The sequence below is a fragment of the Haemaphysalis longicornis genome, unplaced genomic scaffold (genome assembly GCF_048455015.1).
Source record: "Haemaphysalis longicornis isolate Haplotype H1 unplaced genomic scaffold, Haemaphysalis longicornis Haplotype H1 scaffold_3, whole genome shotgun sequence".
Taxonomy (NCBI): Eukaryota; Metazoa; Arthropoda; class Arachnida; order Ixodida; family Ixodidae; genus Haemaphysalis; species Haemaphysalis longicornis.
Window position 1 is genome coordinate 41,955,828 of NW_027526335.1, and position 25,492 is coordinate 41,981,319.

At 45.1% G+C, this 25,492-nt stretch overlaps 1 protein-coding gene across 3 annotated transcripts in view; it reads left to right on the plus strand.

Annotated features, from left to right (window-relative positions):
* Swm (Zinc finger protein swm) overlaps nt 1-24,659 on the plus strand; it is a 73,406-nt gene extending 48,747 nt beyond the window's left edge. For 2 of the 3 annotated variants that reach the window (XM_077702978.1, XM_077702980.1), the window contains 5 exons: nt 3,341-3,544; nt 4,774-4,854; nt 16,701-16,838; nt 20,362-22,662; nt 22,926-24,659. In XM_077702978.1, coding sequence (XP_077559104.1) covers nt 3,341-3,544; nt 4,774-4,854; nt 16,701-16,838; nt 20,362-20,445 — 507 coding nt within the window. In that variant the 3' untranslated portion in view covers nt 20,446-22,662; nt 22,926-24,659. The remainder of the gene's footprint in view (nt 1-3,340; nt 3,545-4,773; nt 4,855-16,700; nt 16,839-20,361; nt 22,663-22,925) is intronic. The other variant, XM_077702979.1, reaches the window with a different exon arrangement.
* Nucleotides 24,660-25,492: the final 833 nt, after the last annotated feature.

Here is a 25,492-nt window from a genome sequence, read left to right on the forward strand (position 1 = left end):
GCAGCACGCAGAGTACAGTGCACGGATTTGCTGATGTGCAGAACTTAACAGCAAAGTCCAAGGTTTAAGCATGTCTATTGAGATGGGAAAATAGGCACGAATTGTTATTGTACTTTCCAGGATTAAGTTTGGTTGCAGTAGCTTTAAGTTGCAAGTAGGTTGCCTCTACCTAAAGTGGAAGTTACTGCATTAGCAGGTCTTGAGAAGAAAGAGCCTGCCCAGTGCGCATTCCTTTTGTAGACATTCACTACGCGTGACCCATGCGACTTCACATTTTTCTGTTTGCTGTGAGTATTATTTGAGAACTGCTGTTTTGTTTCAAATCTTTTTAAATTAATTGACACCACAGATTAAGATTGCAACATTAGAGGTTGCAGAGGTGATGAATGTTGACAGAATTAACATAGTGTTCATAGTAAATAACTTTTCTGGCACAGGGGCATTTGCCAGGTAACATTGAAGATTCAAAATAACTTGTTTGGAATTCATTTCAAACCCCAAACCCTGCAAACCCTTTTGCAACCCCAAGCTCTTCTTGCTTGGTCCTTGTAATACCACTTTTGTTCTTCTGTCATGGGCTTTACTGGCCCAAAATTGCTCAGGACCATAATATACAGGCTTTATTTTTGTACATTACTATTTCCATTTCCTTTTGCACTGTGGTAAGAGCACTGTGCATAAAAAAAATGAGAAAAACGCATTGCTCCTGAAAATATTTTATCTGGAGCTATTACAAAAACAAATTGAAGCAGTGAGCCCATTGGTTTAACACTTTCCTGCCCACTGAAAAAGCAGTGATTTTGGGTAGTCTAGAAATAATCTTTTCCCGGTCACAAAAAAAAGTGTAGCATGGTATCAAAATGTTTGGTATGGTATCGAAATGTTGAAGGTTAAATTTTATCCTTTGCAGTGGTAATTGTTTCATACAAAAATATTTGTGTCGGAAAACAAGAAAAAGTGAAAAAGCCCTACTGGAAAAATTGTGAGAAACAAGAACATGAGCAGAAATGTCGGTGTTGCTCGGCAGGGAAAAAACAAAGAAATTAAAGATACACATTTTAACTCTTGCAAATATGAAATGCCGAACTGTAAAATTTTTTGACTTGCAAAAAAATAAAAAATTAAAAAAACAGCTAGTCCTAGTGGGTTTCGTGCCACTGGGGAAAGCAGTTTCTTGAACTGGGGAAACATAGGTTGGTCGCACGTGCATCACAGAAACAGAAAACATTGGTTTTTTGCTTCGTTCTTTTTTTGTTCGTACCACAATCTGCAGTTTACATGCTTTTTCATTTTCTGGGGCTATGTAGAACAGGGCTATCAGGCTCCCAGCCAATTTTATCCACTTTTGCTTTCCACACTAAAATCCGCTGAAAAAAAGTCCCCGGAGTCCGTGTTGCTAATATCATCCAAAAATTCACGTGTATCCAAATTGCCACAAATGTGGCATTTCCACAGCGTGGTCGTGCACTATGTCGGCACCATCACTGTATCTTCAGAGCACCCGTCACACAACTCCGGCGGTGCTTAAAAAAAATTGGCGCCGCGTGAGAAAACACAAGTCAAGAGAGGGTCTAACCCGGGTATTCTGAGTCCCACCTCCACACGAGCCTCCGGTCAAGGAGATCCTTGAAATCGATTTCCTGATGCATGTGCATTGCGGAATCCTCCCCTCAGCCGAGTGGAGGAGAAAATGGAGTGGAGGAGGGACTCGGAATATGGCCCTAAGTGTCTCTACTACTCAGTAAATGGCACCTGCTCTTAGAGTGCACACGGGAAGCACCAAATTAAAATTGTAAAACGTGAAAATTTCAGCTTGAAAGCATCAATAAACTACTATCGATTTGAATAAGTGTGAGCAGGAAAGTGTTAAGTTCGAGTCGCTTGAGAAATCTGAAAAAACAAGGCTAGGCTGAAAAAGCAAGACTTTCTCTTCCTTCCATTAACCTTCATGACTTTTCTTTTTTGTTTTCCCGTATCGTGAACTGGTGTTTTTTAACAATCTTCTGGGGGTCTTATGGGGATGCCGGTATTGGCACTGCCTTGCCATAGCTCTTTCCCTTCGCTGTTGCAGAATTCTGGGGCTGGCGATAAAATAGCGAGGGATTAGCACTTGCGTAAGCACAGAAGGGTGGGGAAAACTTGTTTAACACGGTTACTGTTGATGACTTGTGCAGCGGATGTTGATGGCATCCCCATATGAAGAAGGAATTGAACCTTTGTGTTGGTTAAAAGCGATGGCAGTACTGCCATGACACACACTGTGCAGACGTGGTGTGGCATAAGTCAACTTCTCACCTCCTAAGGTGCAGCAGCCCTTTCCATAATATTTTAGCGCGCAGTACTTAAGTGCCCGCTATTGTGTTTTGGCATTCTCACTGGCCTCGTTACTGAGCGAACAAAGAGAACACCGAAGACAGAAAGAAAAGGTATGGCAAAAGTGGGAGGGGGAGGCTGTGAGGCATGCTAGGCAGTGGCAGCACGCTGTGAGATGACACCGTAATACCGCGTGTCGTTGTGCGCTCGATGATGATGCATTCACTTCCTGAGACACAGTTCGCGGTCCCTTCCCGAGCGAGATGCAGTTCGCGGCGCCGACGCAAAGGCTTACCATCGCTGACATTTGTGCAGGAGGTTTAAACATGATTTACACCAACATGCTCAGCGGTGGTGACGCGCTGCGAGATAATGGCAGAGTAGCATGCACCGCCCTGTGTTCGCTCATCATGCGATCACTCGGTGAGATGCAGCAGCTATGTGCCATGGCCGAGGAGAAGACTGCAGTTCATGCTGCGCACAAATTTCGCATTAGAAGTGTCAGCCCTTTTTTAAATCTGCTTGCTGCTTTGAATTGGCATCAGAAGCACTAAGGTGCACATCGGCATGCTGCCGCTGTTTAGTCTGCAAGGAAATGAATGCTGGAGGCTTGACACCACCATAGGGTGGTGCCAGTGGTGTCGCTATAGCTAGAACGCCAGTAGAAGTAGCAGCACAAGGTTCCCACTATTTTCTGATGTGACCCCAATGCCTAAAACCCTCAGGTAGCTTTCTTGCACGGGAACTACAGCCTATCGGGTGGTATGACCATTTCACAATTGTATGGAGTGTGTCCCATCCCTTCTATGGTTTAGAACCTGTGAGCTTGCCCCCATGAGGCGCACCTTAGCCCTGTTAGCACTACGAGGCAAAATGTTTCACGAAGTGGGTGCTTTCATTTTTTTGCTCCGGTGGATTGGAGGTCGATTGCACTGGCGAGGCCGGGTGCACAAGCGTGCGGTGTAGTGCAGCAAGCAGCGCATTGGTGTCTCCCCTCAACCTCATCCCGTCCGTGCGTGTGTTGCAGGCGCGTGCCCTGGGCCTGCTGGGCAGCAGCCACTGGAAGGGTGGCAGCCGGGGGGGCCCCTCGAACCGGAGGGGGGCCCTGCGGGGAGGCCGAGGGGGCGCCGCCCTCCGCAGGAGCCTCAACGTCATCGACCACCGGCCGCGCAAGGTCTTTGTCCAGGGCATGGACGAGGGGGACAAGGAGAACCTGCAGGCACACTTTGCCGTGAGTAGTGGGCCAGGAGGGAACGGCACCGAAGGCAGTTGTTGCTCCGTTCTTCTTTCTCTCGTACTCTCTCTTTCTCGGTCTCTCTCTCTCTGTTTAACCAGGTGATACAATTTTTAATTTAATGACCTCAGTGCTGGCCCTTCATTGATTGGGGTGAACCCTTCGGCTCATTGAAAGCCAGAGCAGTTGTGGGAGCATTCCGAAACCTGGGGCAGTGCTGGTTGCATTGGTGTAATGATGTGAAGAGACTCGCGCGTGCCTGCAGTTAAACATTGATGAAAAGTCGGCAGGGTATTGCACTTATCTGATCGGCATTCAGGGCAGGAGACAATAGTCTGACTAATCAAGCCTACGGACAGCTTGCTTTGAGAGCACTTCATAAAAGCTGGACTTGAGTATTGTATAGGTAGAGGGGGAATGTTAGAGCAACTAAAAAACGGGCATTCAAGAAAGCCTGCGCCCCACCCCATTTCTTTTCCGCAGGCAGTGATCATTGACATCATTTGGAGTATTGTGCATGCTAGCATGTGTCCTACAAAGCGGGATGGGGGGGGGGGGGGGGGGTTACTATGTTACACCCTTATTGATCCAGTGTTCCTTTAGAATTTTGTCTCTGGTGCCCCTGATCGTAACCATGATGGAGGAGAAACGATGCTTGGTGAAGGATTGGGATAGAATGCACTTGCTTCTTTTCCAGCAGCAGAGGGTGCCTGTGCCTTTTTGCTCTAAGAAACTTGGGTAGTCAGTGAATATCTGTGGGGCTGAGTTAAAGGATGTTTTGAAGTACCTTGAAAGATAGATTGGGATATGTTAAGTCACCCAAAGAAGCTGTGCAATTCAATGTGGTAAATGTCACACTCAGCATTGCAAAGAGGATAGCACATTGGCGCGAGGGGGGGCATTTCACCTCAATTTTGGTTACACATGCCACACAACCTATTCAGGGAGAAAAAACAGCGTGCATGGAGGAATACTGGAAGAAGGGATTAAGGGGAGCAGATGATTTGGAGGCGGAGCTACTCGCAGAATGTGCTGCAATAACGTGGAAAAGCCTTTTCTGCAGTTATTCCATACAAATACGTCATACAATTATTTTATTTTGCATTTCAGTATTCTGCTTTGTAATATAATTACCTCCTCTGGCTCGCTGTTCTTTCTTTCCTTAAAAGAAAATAGTTTTGCAAATGCAAGTGTGGACTTACTCAGCCGTCGTTTCTTCTTTGCAGCAATATGGCGAAGTGGAAGGCGTTGAGATCCTCAACTCTGGCCTTGTAATTACATTCAAGACGCGCAAGGATGCTGAGCTGGTGAGAACATTTTGTTTGAAAACATACTTCTCTAGTGTTGCTGCACACAGCACAGTCCATTCTGTCAATGTAGGGCTTTGAGGCTCCGCTTATTAGCCATGTTTGCTATGTATTAATATGCAAGCTTGTTGCAAATGGCAAGAACCATTTTGCTTACACGCCTTTTTTGAATTCCATGTGAAAATAAAGGCTGGCATGATCAGCAGGGCTACTCGAGAGGTTTTTTTTTTTTTTCTTTTTCTTTTTTTAAATGTTCATAAGAACCGCTAACATCTTCATGCTTTGTTGACAAAGTGATGACTCCAAACATCTTTTTATTTAAATCTTTCTTCCCCAATTGCAATCTACTCTTTGCCTGCTGTGGTCCTTCAGGGGAAAAAAATTCTACCAGCGGCCCAGTTTTTGTGGTTGTCACGTAAAGCATTGTGGTCTTATGGGCAGGCAGGGGTAGTTGCTTTGTGCTGTCTAGCTGACTTGTGTTTTTAAGTGCAAAGCACTTTAGGGGCTTGCCTTGTCATTGTAGCTCGCTCGCTGGACCTGAGTAGAGCCACATGGCGTTCCGTCGTATCAGCTGTCATCGCGGCGTAACCTAGAGGCTTCGAAAACCAAGTGGTTTATAAGTGTTTGAAACTCGTGAACTGCTGGCGCTTGTCATACATCTCCCTGTTGTTTAGCACAAAGGAAACTGTAGGTACATTTGGGGCAAAATATACGTAATTAACCTTTCATTTAGTTATGAACACTCGTTGGGTTGGTAGCAGTGCAAAATAGCAGTGCAACGCCGGCACGTGCAGGAGGAAAAGCAAGCACAAAAAGAATAGAACTCCCGCTGGCGAAGTTTCAGGCAGGGGGCACTGCGAGGGCAGGAAATTTGAATTGCATTGGGTGATAACAATGAGCGGATAATGGTTGACAGCCTATTATGGCAAATCACTGCTCTGCACTTCTGACAGCCTTCACGTTAAGTGGAACGGCTTTGATTTTTTTTTTTTCAGAATTTGTGCCGTGTACAAATAGTGCAGTTGTTGCCACGTTTACGTGGATGCATGGGAAGCAGTTGTCCGAAAGATTTGACAACGATCACCGACATCATCAGCATTAGCCTATCTCTGTCGGCGCAGTACAGAGGCCTCTTCCGTAGACCTAGAACCGCTCCTTCTCCACTCTGCCTGAATCTATTGTCTGCCCCTGAATTTTTTTATTTCCTCCCTCCATCGAGTTACTGGTCTTCCCCTACTTCTAGTCTCGTCCCTTGGTAGCCACTCTGTGACCCTTTATAAGTGCAGGGGTGTTTTTCTTGCTGGGGAACCTCGGTTAACTCTATCAATGAAAAATGACGAAACTGCGCACCAATTTTCGACCGTTTTAATTAAGTTTATATGTCCTATTAAGGGAGTGTGCATTTATTTTTTGTTTTATAAAGATGGTGTACACGTAATGAGGGCCGCAGTTCAAACATGCCTGACTTTGGCAGAGCTTGCACGTTTCAAGCACAGTTTTCACGGGAGCAGCGATGCCACATATTGAAAAATGCAGCAATACTTGGCTTGGTTCAGAGGCAGGGCACTGAGGGAGCATCGTGTCACTCTGAATGTTGTGCCCCTTTTCCGATCTGCGTTTGCTCATAGCCGGCCATCAAAGCCGCTGACGTCGTGTTTATTAGGGAGGGACACTGTTCTGTGGGATCGAAAATTTGAAAAAGAAAACAAAAACTGATATTTACAAACTGGCATTTCTGAAGAGTATGCCATAATTTTCAGTCTAGAAAGTACACCTTTCGGCCAAAGTATGAATTATTAACACCGAGCCCCGGCTCAAATTCACAAGATGGTGTTGCTTTTCTGAAGCTCGCTCGCCCAAAGTTAATTGCGCAAACGTGGTTGCACCATTTTGGTGTCGTTGGAAAGAGTGTCTTTTTGTCTTAAATTTCCTGTTGCGAATGCATCTTTTTGTCTATTTGTTCCTCATAAAGCAACCACATAAAAAGCCATTACATGTGGCCTGCTTGGCTGTTAAAGGGGCCTTGCAGACAAAACACATTTGGTTCATTAGAATCATACTGACACCACTTTTAACGTAAACTTTGCTCATATAAGCCATATATTTAGGAAAAAGTGGAATGGCTATGCGACCCACTAGCTCATTCCCACAACAGAGCCTATGATGTCATGTGGCGGCTCTGCGATTGGCTGAGGCCAGCAAATGCAAATTAGCCAGGGCTTATATGCTTGCCGAACGAGCTATTTGCACTTAAATTAAGTGAACATTCTTTTTATAACAGTAAGAATGGTGTGGTAATCAGTGGAAGTTACCAATGTAAACATAGAAGTACCGATGCGTACTGCTGTTGGTACTCTGCGCTATGTTTGTTTTAGCTGAACAGCACTGCGGCACTTTGGGGTTGTCTCAGACGACACTGGCCGAATGGCGTAAGCGACAGTGTCTTACATGACCATATTTGTGGAGCGAACACCATGTTTTACGAAACAATTATTTTCTACCTTAACAAAAGCAAGCCAGGTACAAATACAGTCAAAAACAAAGCAAAGGCAGAAAACGGGCCTTTGCTGTATGGTGATGCCACCTAGGTTGACAGTGGTAAACAAGGGCCCTATTCTCGACTGCACAAATTGCCAGCAATTCGCCCATGTTTTTTTGCGTAAGCACGACGTAATCAATCAGTGATGTGCTGCACCTATAGCTATGACGACATGCAGTGTAATTTGACGATTCACTCATAAAGATCGCAACCAAGGTATAAAATATTGTGCAAGAAAGATATAAAAACACTTGGCATGTACTACAAAAATTAAGACGGTAGCTGAGGCTGACAAGAAAAACACATTTCTGGAGGTCAAAGTTGGCGTCAACACCACAAGGCGATCGAGTAACGTTGATCCAAAAGCGAGCGAAAGGCGGATGTCGAGCTAAAGAACATCACACAATTTTTTTTACCGTATCTATTTATTTCTTTCAATCGCTTTTAGTAACATAGCTGGGCTCTCTGCTTCAATGCAAGCTTTGTTGTGTTATCACCTTCCCTGCCGCCACCCCCGCCACGCCATCGTCTGCTGCTATGTTACAAGTTTATGGCGTGATCACAGAAAAAGACGGCCGCGACCATTGCTTGCATGACACTAAGAGCAGCGAAGCGCTACGCCTGATAACCGCAGAGCGCACCGATGTCGCCGATTCACTCATTCGTCAATCTCGACTTCAATCAGCGCTGTAATGAACCAAAGAGTCACTTTTCTTTGTTATTTTTTCTTGAGTTCGATCATGTGACCCAACAGCTTACTAGGACGAGTGTGGACAAATGCCATGCATTGGGTTCTCTTTGTCATGGAGAGGCTTGTACTGCCCTCTTATGTTGTGGTTACGCCAAACAGGTCATTCTTATTTTATTGACAAACATAAAAGCAAAATACTGCACGTTATTTGTATGCTCCATGATCACTGACTTGGAAGCAGTTGAAAGTATAATTTGTTTCGGTAGGAAACATGCTTTAAACAGCGTGCATGCGAAACTGCGCCTGCTGCAAATTTGCGGACCTTTTGCGGCGCCGAAAGCCGGGCCAATTTTTTTCCCTATTTCGCTTCTATTTTGCGACAAAAACAGCCGCCATTTTCAAGCTGTTACGTAGCATTACTTCACTTTTCCGCAGGCAGAAGTTGCCAGTGCATGACGTAATCGTTCCTGCCAACTGTTTATATTACCTTGTCAGCCAATCACAGGGAGGGCGTGTGTTACAGGCATTATTGTTGTTGAATAGCGAAGACAGGCCTACGTTGTCATGTCTAGTGCTTTTAGTGTGGTTTTTCATTGCCGGCCAATAATTATGCGCTTTCAGTAAAGAGAAATAAGGCAAACTTTAGAACTGGTGCCCGTAAACGTCATAAAACGTCAAAACGACGACAGCACACACAACCGCTTTGTCAGCTGGAAGCATGTGACCAAGGTTGAAAGCCAATCAGAAAAGACTTCCGGAAAATTGCCGGCAAACATGGCGAATTGCCGGCAATTTGTGCAGTCGAGAATAGGGCACCAAGCCTCCACAATCGGCTGCAGAGCGGTTCCTGTGATGTTATTGCAGACGTCACGAAAACACGATTTGGCTGGCGGGAAAATTGAAATTTTAACTTCAGGGGGTACACTGGTCTTGAAGACATTTTTGTTATTTTTGAACCAATCTCCTTGAAATTTGCACATTAAGTGTGTTTTAACATCCTGAGCACAAATATGCAGTCAGTTTTCATCTATATAATCTAAGTTCAGAGTTTTGCAACATGTTATGTCATTCCATTTCGGGCAATTTTTTAATATTTTTTAATTATCTGGTTATGATATACTCGAATAATTCTTGCTCCAATGTGCTCTCGAAGGACCAGGGGGTGCAGCTATACCACAGCAGTAATTTTATTACTGTTTCTGCAATTGCTCTGAACTTACGAAATGTCAAGGTCATCAATTATCAATGTTTTCGTAAAACAAAATGCATAAAAAATTGTACTAGTACAAAAAAATTTTATATTTTTCTGGTTTTATTGCTTTGTTCAGTTATTCAGCTTTCAATTGCAGCAAGAATGACGCAAATCTGACCAGTACATCCCAAGATATTGTACCTGACAGTTGACCTCATGGGAAAAAAACTGGTTTTGAGAAAACAAGGCACAAAGTTCGGAAATGCAGGGGAAGATGGCCATTTAGCCAACTTCAAATGGTGACAGCTTTGTTGGTATAGCTGATGGTACAGCTATAATATTTTGCAGGTACATTCTTTGGGACCTATAGACTGCAAATAAAAATTAATCCAGAAAATTGATTTTTTTTGGCAAATTTTTAGTCCTCAAGACCAGTGTCCCCCCCTTAAATTGATTAATTTCTCATTGAATAAAGCATTGTTTGCTTCCGGACAAGCGCTGGCAAGCTTCCGGACAAATCTTTCGAATAAAACAAACTTTTATCTTGTCTGCATGCCCCCTTCAAGCACATGTGACCCGCAATGCACCACCTGATGGGCGCAGCTGCAGGCGTCGTCCGCTTACTGCTATTATAACGAATCGGGAGGAAGATGACTGGACACACACGAGAGCTGGGACCAACTGGCAGGGAAAGACAGCGCAGCTGGCCTTGTGCCAGCTGCGCTGTCTTCTCTTGATTCGTTATGACTGCATTGATACCGTCATGCCCAAATAGCCACTTTATTGCATATCATAACGAAGCCCGACAACGGAAAACTCAGTGATGTCAGGGTCAGCTGACAAAGCCAAACATTAAAATTATTTCTTTGCAACTTTGAGATGCTCATGGCAGTAGTACTTGTGATCATCGATAGTAGCTTATATTGCTCCTGAGATAACTGTAGCAGGCAAGGTCTTGGTGGCAGAAGGGTAGGCTTAGCGTAGCTGCCGGCTTTTCAAGAGCCTCGTGTCTTGTGTTTACCATCAGGCTAAGATAGGGCATCTCTTGTGTCGGCTGCAACAAGAACGAGGAAGAAAAACAAGCTTCTCTGGATAAGGGCTGATTGCGGTGGGAAAAAGGAAGTGAGTTTGTTCCGCTGGCCAGGGCCGGCCAATCTGCTTCATGAGTCAGACTTGCAGTCTGCCTTGCAATCTTGGCGGCAATCTGTGAATGAGCTGCTGAGCTTCCGGAATCGTTTGAAAAGGACAGAATTGGTGACGGTAACTTTGTTGGGTATGAGTGAAAGTTCATTTTGATGCCTTTGGGCGACCAGCGAAAATGTCTCTAAATTCGTGAGGCACTGCCTTCTGTTTTTTTTTTCTTTCGTATTGCTGGAAATTGCTGAGCCCTATGCAAACAAAGCCCACTGAAGCCAGAGCCGATTAACAAACCATAACCATGTTCTGCATGCAACGGTGTAAAGCAGGTCATGACCATCGTCATCATTATTATTATTAGCCTGCTCAGGTCCAGTACAGAGGCCTCTCCCATTGCAAGCAAGTGCGCCAAAAGTGCGCCAAAATTTGTGTCGCGCCAATCGCGTGCAGCCTGTTACAAGCACTACTTCGCAGTGGTCTCTAGACATGTACTATAACTAAATCGGGTTGATATCGCAGTGGTCCCTCGCACCCGTGTCTTGTGCTACTCAAGTTCACCATTTACCTCCGAAGTTCTGTATTTCATCCCTCCATTAGACCTTCCCCTTCTTCTATACCCATCTCTTGGTATCCGCTCTGTTACCCTAATTGTCCACCGGCTGTTGGTTCGTCTCACTTTCGTTACTATGCCCTCAACAAATGGGACTTATGTAGGTTGAGATGAGTTATTTCGGGGGAAAATTATTGGTTTGCTGCACTTTTTTAAACATTATCACGCTGTTCGCTGAAACATTTTTTACACGTTCCCTCGGAACAGTTTTGGCAGTGCCCAATTTTTTGAATGGGAGATAGCTCTGATATTACATGTGCAGTGCTGCCACTCCTGCGCCAAATGCGCCAATTTGCGCCAAATGAGGTATCCTGCGCCATCCTGATAAAAAACCACGATTTTGCAAGCAAGTGCGCCAAAAGTGCGCCAAAATTTGTGTCGCGCCAATCGCGTGCAGCCTGTTACAAGCACTACTTCGCAGTGGTCTCTAGACATGTACTATAACTAAATCGGGTTGATATCGCAGTGGTCCCTCGCACCCGTAATCGTGTTCCGCGGTGAGTTTGGTTGGCGCCGTCACTGTACCGCCGATACAGTGTTTTCGTCTAGCAAGTCATTGCAGCGCTGGCGTACCGCGGTTAAAAACTTTCCGTCTTGTTGTAGTGTCCAATATTTCCTGCTATAAACAATAGGTAGTTTTAGGTGGCGTTTATTGCCGGCCCTCTCCGCTCCGAGAGCCAGCGGGAGCGGCGTTTCGCGGCATGCGTGACGCGGTCGGCTGCAAGCTCTCGCTTCGCTTGTTGGGCTCGCGGAGGGGACCGCCACAAGTGAAGCGGGCCGTGAAAAACAGCCAGTCTCTCTAAAGCACGAACCTCATGGAGCGTTTTCTGCTTGCGAAAACGCGCCGCGTAAGCACCCGCGCTCTGCGTGCGGCGTGGCAACATGGCGGCGGCTTCGGCCGCGAAGTGGTGTGGGGGGGAACCGGCCCACTCGTCGCAGCCAACTCGTCCTAGGAAAACTGGTCATAGTGAAACTGGTCAAAGAGGGCATCTCGTTCTAGGTGATCCCGTACTAGGAAAAGTGGTAGCACTGACCTTCTCGTGCTAGGAAAAGTCGTCTCGCCGTTCAATTTTTGGCCGATGTCGAAGAAATGGGGAGAGGAGTTTGGTGGCTTCTAATCGTATAATTACTCCCAAGTTGACCTCTTCAGAGTTTGGGGGGTACTCTGCTTTTGTTAGTTTTCAGGTGGTGGTTGAAATGGTTTTTCTATTTTAACACATGTTCCTGTGTCCCTTTCTTGTTGCAAAAAAAAATCACATTTTTTTACTGGGTAAGGTTTATTTTTCAGGTTTATTTTTTTCTTCTCCTTCCAAAAATTATTCGTCACACTTTTTCTGTGGAGGGGGTCGACTTTTTCTTTCTTTTGCGTTTCCTTTTCTTTTTTTCTTTTTGCGTTTACTTTTGAAGCTTTTTGCCTGCTTGTGTATATATCTATAAATAGGGCAAAATGTTGGCCTCTTGTTTGTTTGCAGGTGGTGGTTGAAATCGGCTTTTCGGTTTCAGCACAACTTCCGGTTTCTTTTTTTGCTTTTCTTCTCCTCCTAAAAAATATTCGTCACACATTTTTGTGTGAGCGTGTGTGTGTGAGGGGGGGGGGGGGTTAACTTTAAGTCCAGCCTTGACTTTCGCTCCCATATATAGGTGATATGTTGGCTAACAAAACGAAAGTTACCCAGCTTGACAATCATCGTTTGTCAGCAGGCATGAAAACAAAAGATCAAAATACTAAAAAGCGAAAACACAAAACGAAATCGCAAATCCCAAACAGCGCCGTCATTTAATTAGCAAAAATAAAAAAAAACGTTTCAGAAAAAACAGAACGGGCAAACTAAATCCAATATAAAAGACTCACGTAATTAGCTGCACAACGAAAAAAAAATAAGATACGCTGTCTGGCTGGCGCATTCCTCGAAGGCGACAAAGGAAACATTAAGGGTGGTGAATTGAAGGAGGAGTGTAAGAATGTTTACGCATAAGATGAGAATTATGCAAGCTTCTGTACGCTTTCATTTGAACATGATAGACGAAAAACGTAAATTGTGATGAGTTGGCCGAGTGTCCAGTTGCCCTAGGTTACGAGTTTCCCTAGTGCGAGATGGCCTATGACGACTTGCCCTATGTGACGAATTCACCTATGACGAGTTGGCTGCGACGAGTTCACTTTTGACGAGTTCTCCTAGACCCGGTGTGGGGAGCTCGAGCGACCACTTTTAAGCGCTCTCTAAAACACCCCTCAAGGCGCGCACGAAGTTGCTTGTGTGGTAAAGGAGCTTATAATTTGGGCGAAATCGGTACTATAAAACATCATCCGCGTCGCTAGTGAAAACGTCCATGCAATACCTGCCGGGGTAGTAAGCCTAAAAACCGCCGACGGAGCCAGCCGGCCTTGGCTGTCTCGAGCGCTTCAAAACCGCCGCCATGAGGCACGCGCCTCCCCATTGGCGCAAGTCGCCAGGCTCCTCCCACTGCCGCGCGCGACGCGCGTCATTTTCTGAGCGTGGTAGAAACTGCCGCGTGCGGGCGTGAAAAAATCGCACGCGCAACGCCGACGCGCACGAATCGCATGCAAAAGTGCTCCATGCGCATTTCTCGTGCACATTTCCAGCTAGCTTGGAAATGCGCACGGGGACTGATAGCAAGCGCCTGCATCTAATAAAATGAAAGTAAAACACGAGGGCTTGCCGCAACAATTAATAAACTAGAAAAGAGGCGCGTTGTTTTTTTGCTAGGCAGGTTTGTCGAAGCATTTCAATATTCATTATCGTGTTGCATGTTGTCTTTTATCCACACCAGAAAGGAACTAAATACCTTGCGAATTATGTTTTGTTGCATTTTTGCTATTGCCTGGATACTTGGGGATTTAATTGCATCAAACTTCTGGCGACTTCTAGCGACTGTTTCGAAATAAGTGGAAAAAAAAAAATCCCATTGCCCCAGGAATGACAGGTCGGGCTATAAAGAGCCAAATAGGGCTACTTTTTCTTGTGGTTGTAGAACTTTTCTTTATTGGCTATTTCGCTATTCTTGGGCTATTGGGAGAGCTGACTGTGAAAGCTATTTTTAATGCATGTTCGAGCCTGCCAACTATGAAGCGTTTTCAGTGACTCCTTGAAAAAGACTTCCCCTAGTAGGGACAAGAAGACCATTATTCTTGAGCTGTGCCGTCCATTTGTGATCGCATGTGGGAAAAGCACCTTGAAGCGCATTCCATGACGACCTACACATCAATTACTGGACGATACTGGTCAATCTTTAGTGTTGAGAGATGCTTTGGACACATCTAGCAGTTGATGTTTAGTTGCTCCAAGGTGCTCCAAAACTGGCATTTAGGTGCTCCAAATTGCTCCAGAATTAATAATTTGCTGATACAAAAATTGCTCCAAATCACCGTTCATCAGTGGCACCACTGCATGTGCCATTCCTCTGTTAGAAAGATATTCGGAGTGTGCAGTGGACCGAAAATATGCCTACCTTTTTTTAGGAAAATATTTCAAAGCTGATCTGTTGTCGTAGGTGTTGAACTTGGTTTTGCCACGCTCAAGTGACTGTAGTTAGAATTAATCTAGAACATGGTTTCTCAAAGTGGGTTCCGCGGAACCTTGGGGTTCCGCAGGCCCCTCCTCAGGGTTCCGCGAGCCACTGATAAATTTTCCCTGGTTCCGCAGTCGCCAAGTCTTATATGGTGAACTTGAGGTGCGATCGATCTAAGGAACCTCCATTACTCACGCCCGAGTGTCAGTAAGCACATCTCGGCGCATAACAGAAACGCGCGAGCTGCGCAATAAATCTCGCCAGCAGCTTGTAGCCAGCCAGACTCCGAAAACGGGCCACGTGGTTAAACTATTGCACTTGAATCTCGGCCTTTAATTACCCCCATGCACATTTCTCCTGTTTGGAGATAGGTGCCGCTAGCGTACGCATTCGCGTAAAGTTGACGGGAAAAAAAACGATACCCTTGCTTGCTTTTGAATTTATTGCACGTTAATGTAGCATGAACGGAATGAAAAATGGCGGGAGGGGGGTTCCTTGGCACTTAACGGAACTTAGCAGGGTTCCCTGGGACCAACATGCTTGAGAACCCCTGATCTAGAACATTGGTTCTTGTTTGGTTGCACTCATCATTGTATGCCACTTTAGTATGTCAACCTTGTTCACACTAGCTGCTGCTATTTAGTAATTAGCTCTCCCCCAAATAATGAATATAAATTAATACTACACCAAAGACTACTCGCCGTACAGAAAAAATGGCAACATACTTAAAGTCAGGCCGTGTAAAAGTTTATTCGGTGCAAGTTTTATTAAAATCTATTCATCGATAGCCGATATCCCAGTTGGACTGTAAAGTATGTAAATAAATAATAGACAAAAAAAAAACTTGTAAGGAAGGTTTCCTATTTAAAGTAGAGCTGCAGGGAGAGTCATTTTGAGTGTGCGGTTATCTATCGTGGTTCATGGGTTGACAGCTTTAATTAACCATGCAGAAAAGCTTTTCCGAGAATGTTTTTGTCTCTGCGTTTTTCACCTTGTGTTAAGGGGTTGACCTGTTACATAGAGGGTCGACCTTCAGTCCAGCTTATGCTGCACTTGCGTGGAGTATTTACTGCCCCTATCTTTCCCCCTCTTGCGAAATTGACCTTGCTGCCGTCTCTTAGCGCGCTGTTCCTGATGTTTTGCTATCAGCCAGAAGAGAAAAATCATGCCTGATTATATGGAGTTCCCCCACATACGCAGTATCTTCTTGCCAAGCTTGCTCTTTCTGTTTGAAGGTCATACACAGCAGCTTCGAATCTCATCAGATAACAAATGCTGCGTTAGTAGAAACTTGGTGAAGAACTGTGTCTGCAAGCAAGCTACGCGGATAGAAGAGTTCTGTTAAACGGGGCGTTCATCTTTTTTGTATCTGAAAATGGGCTTCGTTGCGTGTACAAAGCAGATTTTTGCCCTTCTTGCAGAGAGGTGACAGCCACGGCTGTATCTCCTATGCGTGTTAAAACGGGTGAGGGCGTTGTCATGATCGTATAAATTGCTTCAGCATGCTTTTGAGTTTGTTATAGCGTAATCGAACATCTGGGGTCGTTTGATCTGGTGTAAAACATAATTTGTTTACGAAATTTACCATCACAGTTTTTCTGCACCAGTTTAAAGTGAAATTGCTAATTAGCAGCGGTTGTGAGGGAAGCAAACTCTGTGTGGGTAGAAAGCTATGTTTGTACTAAAATACAGTACAAGCTTCATGTTGAGGGCATGTATTGACACGGGAGTTACAGGCTTAGTACATGTACTAAGGAAACTTTTGCTGATTTGCATACCATCCATTGTGACACGAGAATGAGTCCGGAACATGCAGTATTGTCCCCCCGCATATGCAGTGTGCTCATACTGGGGAATTCACAGAATTCATATCGTAGTGAAATCCGTACTCACGGTGATTGTATCGGTGCAGCAGTACTGTTACGACATTTAGGGTCATATTCGGCACTGGTTCTCTCTCTCTCCCCCTCCCTCCCTCCATCCCTGCTTTGAGACGGTGGATTTTTGTCAGCACAGGTGTGACGGATTTAAAGAAAATGCGCTCTTGGAGCAACATGGGCCAGGGTTTGATACAGGGTGCAGTTTGGAGTGTGTGTGCGGTGTGGGCAGGGTGGAATGCAAGATGCCTCGTTGTGCTCCCCCGCAGGGCGTTTCCCAGGGTGCCGAGTTCAAGAACCGACCCCTGCAGTGGGCGTGGTTCAAGGAGCCCTCACGGACAGCTTCCACGGGCGACGCTGCGACACCCTCGACGTTGACGCAGGACGAGTTGGCAGCCGACGAGGAGGTGAGGGAAGAAGCGCCGCTGTTGTCCTCGCTTGTCCCACACACCTACGCGTGCTGAAGGGGGTCTTCTTCAGCTGCCAGCAGTGAATGTTTCCATTGTACTGCCTGCATGGAACACCTTCAGCTCGAAATGGCATATCTTGTGCATTCATGACATGTGCTGGAGTTGCTTTGTTGTAAGGATGCCGTGCTCAGAACGCATTCGTAACTCTGATACACGCAAATTGATTGATTGATTGTGGGTTGTGGGGTTTAACACGCCGACACAACGCAGCCGATGAGGCGCGCCGTAGGGGGGGGGGGGGGGGGGGCTCCGGATTAATTTCGACCACCTGGGGATGTTTAATGTGCGCCGAAATCTCAAACACACTGGCGTTTTTGCTTTTTGCCTCCATCAGTGAATCGGCCGCCGCGGCTGGTAATCGAACCCGCGTCCTCGTGCTCAGCAGCACAGTGCCTTAGCCACTGAACCAGTGCGGTGGGCAACCTTGCCGATTAACCTTTTGCTGCAGGTTGTAATTACGGCATGGCTGCTTGCAAACATAACTGCTGCTTGTTACCGCAAAAAAAGGAGAAATTGAAGCTATTTGAGACGGGCCTTGCAAATTTCCATGAGGATCAGCTGGCCTCAGTGAAGCGAAGTACGCTGCAGCCTTCCTTGGCTACGTGATTCCGTTTGTTCGGAGCAGCTGGTGAAAATGCAAATGATGAAAAGAACGTTGTGGGAGGACCAGCGCTGGGGTTTCTAAAGCCAACCCTGGCCTTGAAATGTCGTGTCTGTCTAAAGCAGATGTCCGTTACGCTTGTGTAATCGTCGCTTGAAGCATTTGTTGCATTGAAGCTTTGCTGAAGTTTTTCACTTCAGGGTTAATAATTGAGTTTCAGGAAGTGTAGTTCCAAGAAACCTTAACTTTTTTTGTTATTGATCCGGGAAGATGAGGAGTCTTTCACCCTCAGTGAGCACACTTTTTCCCTCACAGTTTTAGAAGTCTCGTTATCTTTATAGCTGTTTTTACTGACTAAGTGCTTGTTTGTTGCCATCCCATAATTGGAGCTCAACTAATGCCCTTCCTATCCCCTGTGGCTTGTAATAAAATGGATAAATAATTCGAGATTTATGGTGTTGCGGTGTTCCATGGGGGAGCACTTGCCTTTATTTTCTATATTAAATTTCTATAATCTTGTTGGGTAAAGCGCGGGACACATGCACGATGGCGCAATCCAGTGAGATGCACCACTGGTTGGATATATGGCTGCCACGACTAACCGCATGCATGAATTTGAGGCACATGGTCTGATGCGTGCGCGCGATGCGTCGTCGGCGTCACTCTGTTCACTGTTTTCTCTCCGTGGTTGCCTCCCTGTTTCGGCGCACTCCGGTGGATTTAGGTATATGCACGAGAAATCCGAGCAGGAAAAGAAAACATTTATCAACTTGAAGTAAAAATGAGTGGTGCTGTTATGATTACACTGCATTTTATAAAAGCATTCAGTAAAGCGGTGTGTAGACGTTTAGCACCGACGATTTCGCTCGTCCATGCTATTGATACCACTGGCAACAAGTCTACCAGATTGTTGGCGGAGAGCGCGCAAGCGCCCCCCTGCGCTGGCCACTGCTGCCCCCCTCAAAATACTTGCTGCCACTAGTGCCTCTTCAGGGCTTTGAAAGAAGCTTTGACAGTGACGCCATTATGATGACCCCCTTCGTGCTTTCATTGGCTGCATCCGCACGTCGTGAGTCTCCTTGGACGAGCGTACGACGCCAAAACCGGTCCTGTACAACCATTGTATCGATCAGTCATAGCCTTCGTTGTGCATGTGACCCGCGCCTAATAGACCCTTTGCAAAAAGGCGGACAACACTGAGAATTCAGTGGTGGTAACTGGTGGTGAACGAGACGACGCCATTAGAAAGGAAGCAGGTTGTAGCAACGCTGTTGCGGTTGCACGTTTTCGCCCACGGCTTCACGAGTCTGTTGCCCCATCGCCGTAGTCATATTTCTCTCCTAAAGTGGTGTTTTGTGCTACCTTTCGAAGATTAACGCTGGTTAAATCGCTTCCGCTTATCTACCCCGCTGCATAACGGCTCGTCGGGGGCGAGTCGAGACGTGCCCTTCTTTTCTCCTATTTCTTCTGTGTTCCTTCCTTTCTCTGAGTTCCTCTCAATGTCGACTACCTCTGCTCGCTGCTGACGCACGCGTGCGACCTATCGCTCCTGCATTAGCACCGCATTCACCGACGGAAAAATTAAGCACCGCAAGTACAGAGGCCGTGAATCGCAAACATGACCTCTAGCAGAGACATCAAAATCAGTTTCATTATGCATGCTTTGGTCATTTTCGCGAATATTTTTGAAAGTTTGAACATACGCAAAGTGAACGCTCAGCAAAGACGGACCCTTCATGGCCCGTTCATAGCGGCCAGCCGCCGCTCCCATGGGGCAAGGGCGCATTGATTAAACACAATTAAAACTCGACAACCAAACAAGGAGGCAGCGCTAAGGCTATTCTTTATTAGCAACAAATCCTACCTTTGCTTGCTGCTGTTTGTCAACACTGACGATGGCGTAACGCAGGACTCCACGCTGACGTATGATCGCTCGTACTCGTAGGACCTTTCAGTGGTCGACCTCGAAGAATAAAAATCCTAAATATGCCGCTCTTCTATCGAAGGAAGGGCGGCAAAGTTATTTTCCCATCCTGCAGTTGGAAACACCACTTCGCGGAACGCGTACGCAATTACGTGGACGGTGGATGGTAGCTACTCCATAGAAACTCTGTGCTCGCAGCCTTTTTGCTTCCTTTCTAATGGCGGCGCAGCGGGTGCACAGTGTTGCCAGAGTGGCTTGCTGCTTTTCCGCCAACGATTTGGCCATTCTGCTAAGGGTCTATTGTAGTAAGCAAAAAAATGACTATTCACATGGCAAAGGCAAGCTTTTTGGGACACACTGCTGAATTTCTCACCAAGAGTACGAGGACATGCTTTTTGTGCAATGCATGCGTAATGATATAAAGCTGTCTTATAGAGGCCAGTGTTAGTAATGTGCTGGAATATCTTTAAATTTTTCCTAATTGGCAATTTACATTAATTGCTAGTGCTCTCCAAAATTAACTCTATCTGAGTGCATCTTACCTTGCTACTCTCCTAAGGATGCATTGTCTACTTACAGCCACCAGCAAAACTGCCTGGTAAAGGAAAAGAGAGCACGGAACAAAACAGTGATGTTTTTGCTTTGTGGTGGTTACTTCATGAGCCAAGCATCGAAGGTTGCCGCTGAAGCCATGCGCGTCATTTGTTGCGTTTCTGACAGGCTGCACATGACGCCCGAATTAACCAGCGCAATGTATTTATGTTCTTCATCATTTTTCTTACACATCTATATCCTTGACAGGTTTTCTTGGACTTTATTAATTAAAGCTTTGTAAAGACTGTACATACCCTTTAGTAAAAGAACAGGCAGTTGCATCCTGGAGGACGTATATTGACAGAGCCCTCACTGCCTGCTTGCCCTTATCACGTCTGCAGTCAAACCTGGCCTTGGAGGAAGATCTCCTGCTGGTGGACGATGAAGAGGAGGAGGACAGCGAAGCCCGCTCCTGGCGACGATGATGGCCTCCTCGACCCCTCCTCCAGCCTCCCCCATTCTTTTTTTTTTATTGCTGCTGTTCGAGACTCTTTTCGCCGGACTGTCTCCCCCTTTCATTCACTGTGCATTTTTGTATATATGTGACCCGCTGACCTAATCATTTTTTTTTATTATTATTTTGCTGCGTCTAATGTAACCTTGCGCAAGTGAAATGTACACATGCCCCGAACGACATGCACTGTGAAGGCAGAGATTTTTTTTTTTTTTTTTCTTAAAGACTTTATTACTGTCGCAAGGACATTGGCCATTCTGTGTAGCCATTGGCACAAATTCAGCCCGGTCATGAAAACTGCGGTATCAGGACTCTGTTTTCTTTATAAAATGAGTGACATGTCATTTATGCTTTCATTATAATATGAGTGGCATGTCATTTAATATGGTTTTTAGCATCGAGCGCGAGGTTTTTTCTTTTTCTCGGAGATTTTGGTCGTCCCTTTGAGCTGGGCTGGGCTAAGTGGGAAAACTTTTTTTTCTTCTCTTCCCCAGTTTGTTTGTTGGTTAGAGCTTCAAGACTCGTTTTTGTGCTAGTCGACTTTACACCTTTTTTTTTTCTTTTGTCATTATTGCAAGGGTGTGTGGATGTCTGTTTTTGGTCAGTGAGTGTGTCTGCCATCTCAGCAAGCTTTGTGTAGCCACTGCTCGCCCCGTGGGTGGGTGCGGTTTGGCATAATGGTCTATACTGCAGTGATTGCACTTGTCGCGAGCGTTTGTTCTTTCTCTTTTTGTTGAAAGATTTTTTTTTTTTTTTTTTTTCGAGGGCTGCATCCTTCAGTGCCTTTTGCAACATCGCAGGTTATTAAGTTGGTGTATTTTTTGTTGCCGACTTTCCTCCCTTTTTTTGTTTCCCCTACCGTTGTGTCCCCCTTTTTTCACCGAATGAGGATGTTCTTCTTGCATGGCAAGGTGTGTAAATAGTCTTGTGAAGAATAAAGCAACAGCCAGTATGCAACATGTAACACACGCAACACATACAATACATGAAATGGATCTTGCAACTGCAAAAGAGAGACTGAACGAAAAAAAAAAAGAGCGAAAAAGAACTCCGAGTGAGGAGAAAAAAAAGAAAGGGAGAAAAAAACATGCTAATGATATCCACTTTCGTCACCTTTTGCCAGTTTTTTATGGGTCCACACAGAAAAAAAAAGAGAACAAAAAAAGAAAACAAAAAAAAAACTGTTGCCATAGCGGACTGCTCTGGTGCCAGCCCCGCCACCCCATATATCCTCTCTCTCTCTCTCTCTCAAAAAAAAAAATGAATCAAGATAGAAGATCGAAGATGACCAAGAGCACCTCTGAAGACCGTGTAGCCTTTCTCTCTCAAAAAAGAACCAAGATTAAGACTGAAGATGACCAAGAGCACCTCTGAAGACCGTATATCCTTTCTCAACGAAGAACCAAGATTGAAGACTGTGAAGACCGAAGATGACCAAGAGCACCTCTGAAGACTGTATATCCTTTCTCTCTCAGAAAAGAACCAAGATTGAAGACTGAAGATGACCAAGAGCACCTCTGAAGACTATATCCTTTCTCTCTCAAAAAAGATCCAAGATAGAAGACTGAAGATGACCAAGAGCACCTCTGAAGACCGTATATCCTTTCTCTCTCAGAAAAGAACCAAGATTGAAGACTGAAGATGACCAAGAGCACCTCTGAAGACTATATCCTTTCTCTCTCAAAAAAGAACCAAGATTAAGACTGAAGATGACCAAGAGCACCTCTGAAGACCGTATATCCTTTCTCAACGAAGAACCAAGATTGAAGACTGTGAAGACCGAAGATGACCAAGAGCACCTCTGAAGACCGTATATCCTTTCTCTCTCAGAAAAGAACCAAGATTGAAGACTGAAGATGACCAAGAGCACCTCTGAAGACTATATCCTTTCTCTCTCAAAAAAGATCCAAGATAGAAGACCGAAGATGACCAGGAGCACCTATGAAGACTGGTAGAAGTCTCGGAGCCCCGTATGTCCTTTCTCTCAAAAAAGCAAAAAATTCTGCTGTGAAGGTTCACTATGGATATGGTACCGTAAGTGAGTGGATCCTCAGTGGCGCTTGCTAACTACTTATTTTTGTTTCAGAGCCCTGAAGTCTGGTACATGCAGTCGGTCGGAAGTCACTTTGCAATCTTTGGTCTGAATTGGGCTCAGTCCTTGCGTTGCTGAGGACACTGGCATGTGAAGGTAAGTTGGCTTATATCGAAAAACTGAAGTGCTGCAAACAATACAAGTACAATCTACCACCAATGTTTTGGACCTGGCAGGAATGGTAGAAATGCCTGAACTGTAGGGCTAGCCAAAATATAATTAAAAAAAGGCACGTCCCACCAAATTGTAAAGCAGCCTGAAAGTTTCTTTGTTGACAGTGACTAAAATGAGTGGATGAGGTTACCAATTTGTGCGTGGCAAAACTTTCAGAAGGAGGCTCTTCGTTTTCCTTTTTGCAGATGCTGCTGGACTGTTTGTTGGCCATCTTGCAACTGCTGAGGACATGCATCCGTTCGGCTACAATGTGTTCATCAGTAAATTTTCCCAGAATTGTCACCGCACCATATGATTCTCTGTGCGTCCTAAAGATTTGCTTATCGGCATTAAATGAATGGTGCACCTATTAGCATTTGGCACTGTATTCTGGGGGTTTTCATTGCCTGTCTGCTTGCATGAATGGTTCGATCACATCATGATGTGCCTAAATCTATCAATACAAAGTTCATGAATTTTTGTTGATTAGCCGTGTGAAAGTTGCTAACAGCGCAACATATAAAGTATAACTTAACATTGGAAAAAAAATGCTTCCCGTGGTTGTAAGCGAACCTGGCTCTTGGCATTTAAAACCGGTGTCTATCCAAGTGCACCATTGGGTTCATAGCGTGGGCATTTGGCTTTGGTCTTTGACTTGGTTGAAGTGAACTTTGGCTTTAGAATTTGGCAGCTTGGGTTTTGGACTTTTAGAGAGTGGATTGGGAACTTCGATGTAACTCGGTTTTCACGGAGAGAAAGCTCTGCTTTTAACCATCTTTCTCTTGAACAAGCAGACCTAAGAAAAGGCAAGTTAAAACAAGTGAAGAGTACCAGCTCCGCTGTTCGCATCTCAATAACGAAGGTGGCTGAATTTTTTTTATTAGAGGGAACCCTGCATTTCTTCTTTCTCAGCATTCATTTCTTGCAAAAATATCCTGCAAAGTTTGAGAAGAATTGGACATCTAAGTCACTGGCCAACCTTTCCTGCCACCCATTTGTAATGAGTAACCTTTGCGAAAAAGCGCGTTTTCAAATTTCTTCTGAAATCGGGACCTATACTCAAAGGAGAAAACGCCATGTGCTGTGGCCACTGTGCCAACTACCGTAGTGGCATCACAATGGCTTGCAGTGTGTTTTTGTGCCATCTCAGCGTTTCCAATTTTTATTTTCCTGCACATCATTGTTAATACAGTAGAGCCAGTTTAAACGAAACACCGGTCATAAAGAACAAATCTTTATTCCTGCTACCATTGGCTCACATATGTTATGTTCAGATACACCAAAAAACGGGTATAGCAAACTTATTTCCGTTCCGTTTCCCGATGTATTTGCTATAAGTGGGCTGGACTGTATCAGCCCTTGTTTGTTCACGCACGTTTTGTACAAGTTAAAGATAAGAGCAATCTGCTGAATACACAGCCGTGCGGACTCACCAGGGTGTCATGATAGTCAATGTAAGCAAATTGGTGGGGAAGGTGTTGCAAGGAAAACAACCACTTTCGAATGGCCAAAGTCAGTGTAAATTGGCCAGAACGTGCTTTCGTGCATATAACTGGCCCCGGCATATAATCCACACCTCCACTTTCAGCCCGCCTGAAAAGAAAAAATCCTCGCGGATTGCCCGCACATTTGATACAGGAAAGGCTGCACCAAAGCTACATATCAAGCAACATATTACATATCATGCATACAGAAAAAGCATATGTTTAGCAAGTAGAATACACTGACTGCAAGGCGCAAGTCACAATTCAGTAATAAAATTCAGTTGTTAGAGTGCGCTTGTCTTTGTTTTTTTCTTCCCGGTCCTTGTATGTTTTGCGCAATCGCTGCCATGGATGGCTTAGTCAGTGTTACTGTGTAGGAGCCTCACTGCACAACACGCATTGCCATGAAGCTGCACTAAAGGAAAGACCCCGCATATTACCCGCTCTGCTACCTCGCCATTGAAATTTTCGCATTTTTGGTGCAGGTTATGCACACGAAAATACAGTACTTTCAACATGGCCTGTCCAATCTCTCGTGTGTTTGCAGAATAGATGTTTAGAGCTCGCCTCAATTGTCACCTTGAACATTGTGAAGTTTTTTTTGTACACACAGTCTGAAGATTTGTGTGGGTAAATGCGAGAGCTTTTGCCCTTGTTACTATTAGTTCCTATATATGACAACCAGGAGCAAGTCTAAATTGCTGGTAGAATCTACCATCCGACCTGTCATGTCAGCCCAGCTGTGAAGTGCCATGCTTGGAATTGCTTGCATGTTGTCTCCTTTTTATCATACGTAGCACCACCTGCCTTGCTTGAATGACTTGTTAGGTGGCCCCTTTTCACGATGCGAAACGCCTTTTCTTGCGGGAAAAATGGAAGGAAAGTGAGAGAAATTTAAACTTTCTTTACTTCTAAATAAAGGCTCATTTGCCATTAAACAAAAGCTGAAACAGCTTTGAAAGGTAACATTTTCCAGTTAAAAAAAAAAAAGTCATTAATTTTTCATTATCTTTTTAATCAAGACTGCCAAAACAAGTCACAAAGTGCAGTGGAAGCCCGGTTATACATCCCTGGGTTTTTACGCCAACCTTGGTTTTACGACGGACAAGTGCAGTCCCGGTGAAGTCTCCGTAGAAACAATCCATTAAAAACCTGTTTATCCGGTGCAATTCCATGCCTGATCTGCGTTATTAGATGGTGCATTGTGCGAAGTGCACAACCAAACGGCCGACAAAAAAGTGCCGCAGGCCTGTTCCTAGGACCTTGAGCCCACTCGATCGGTTCTCTGT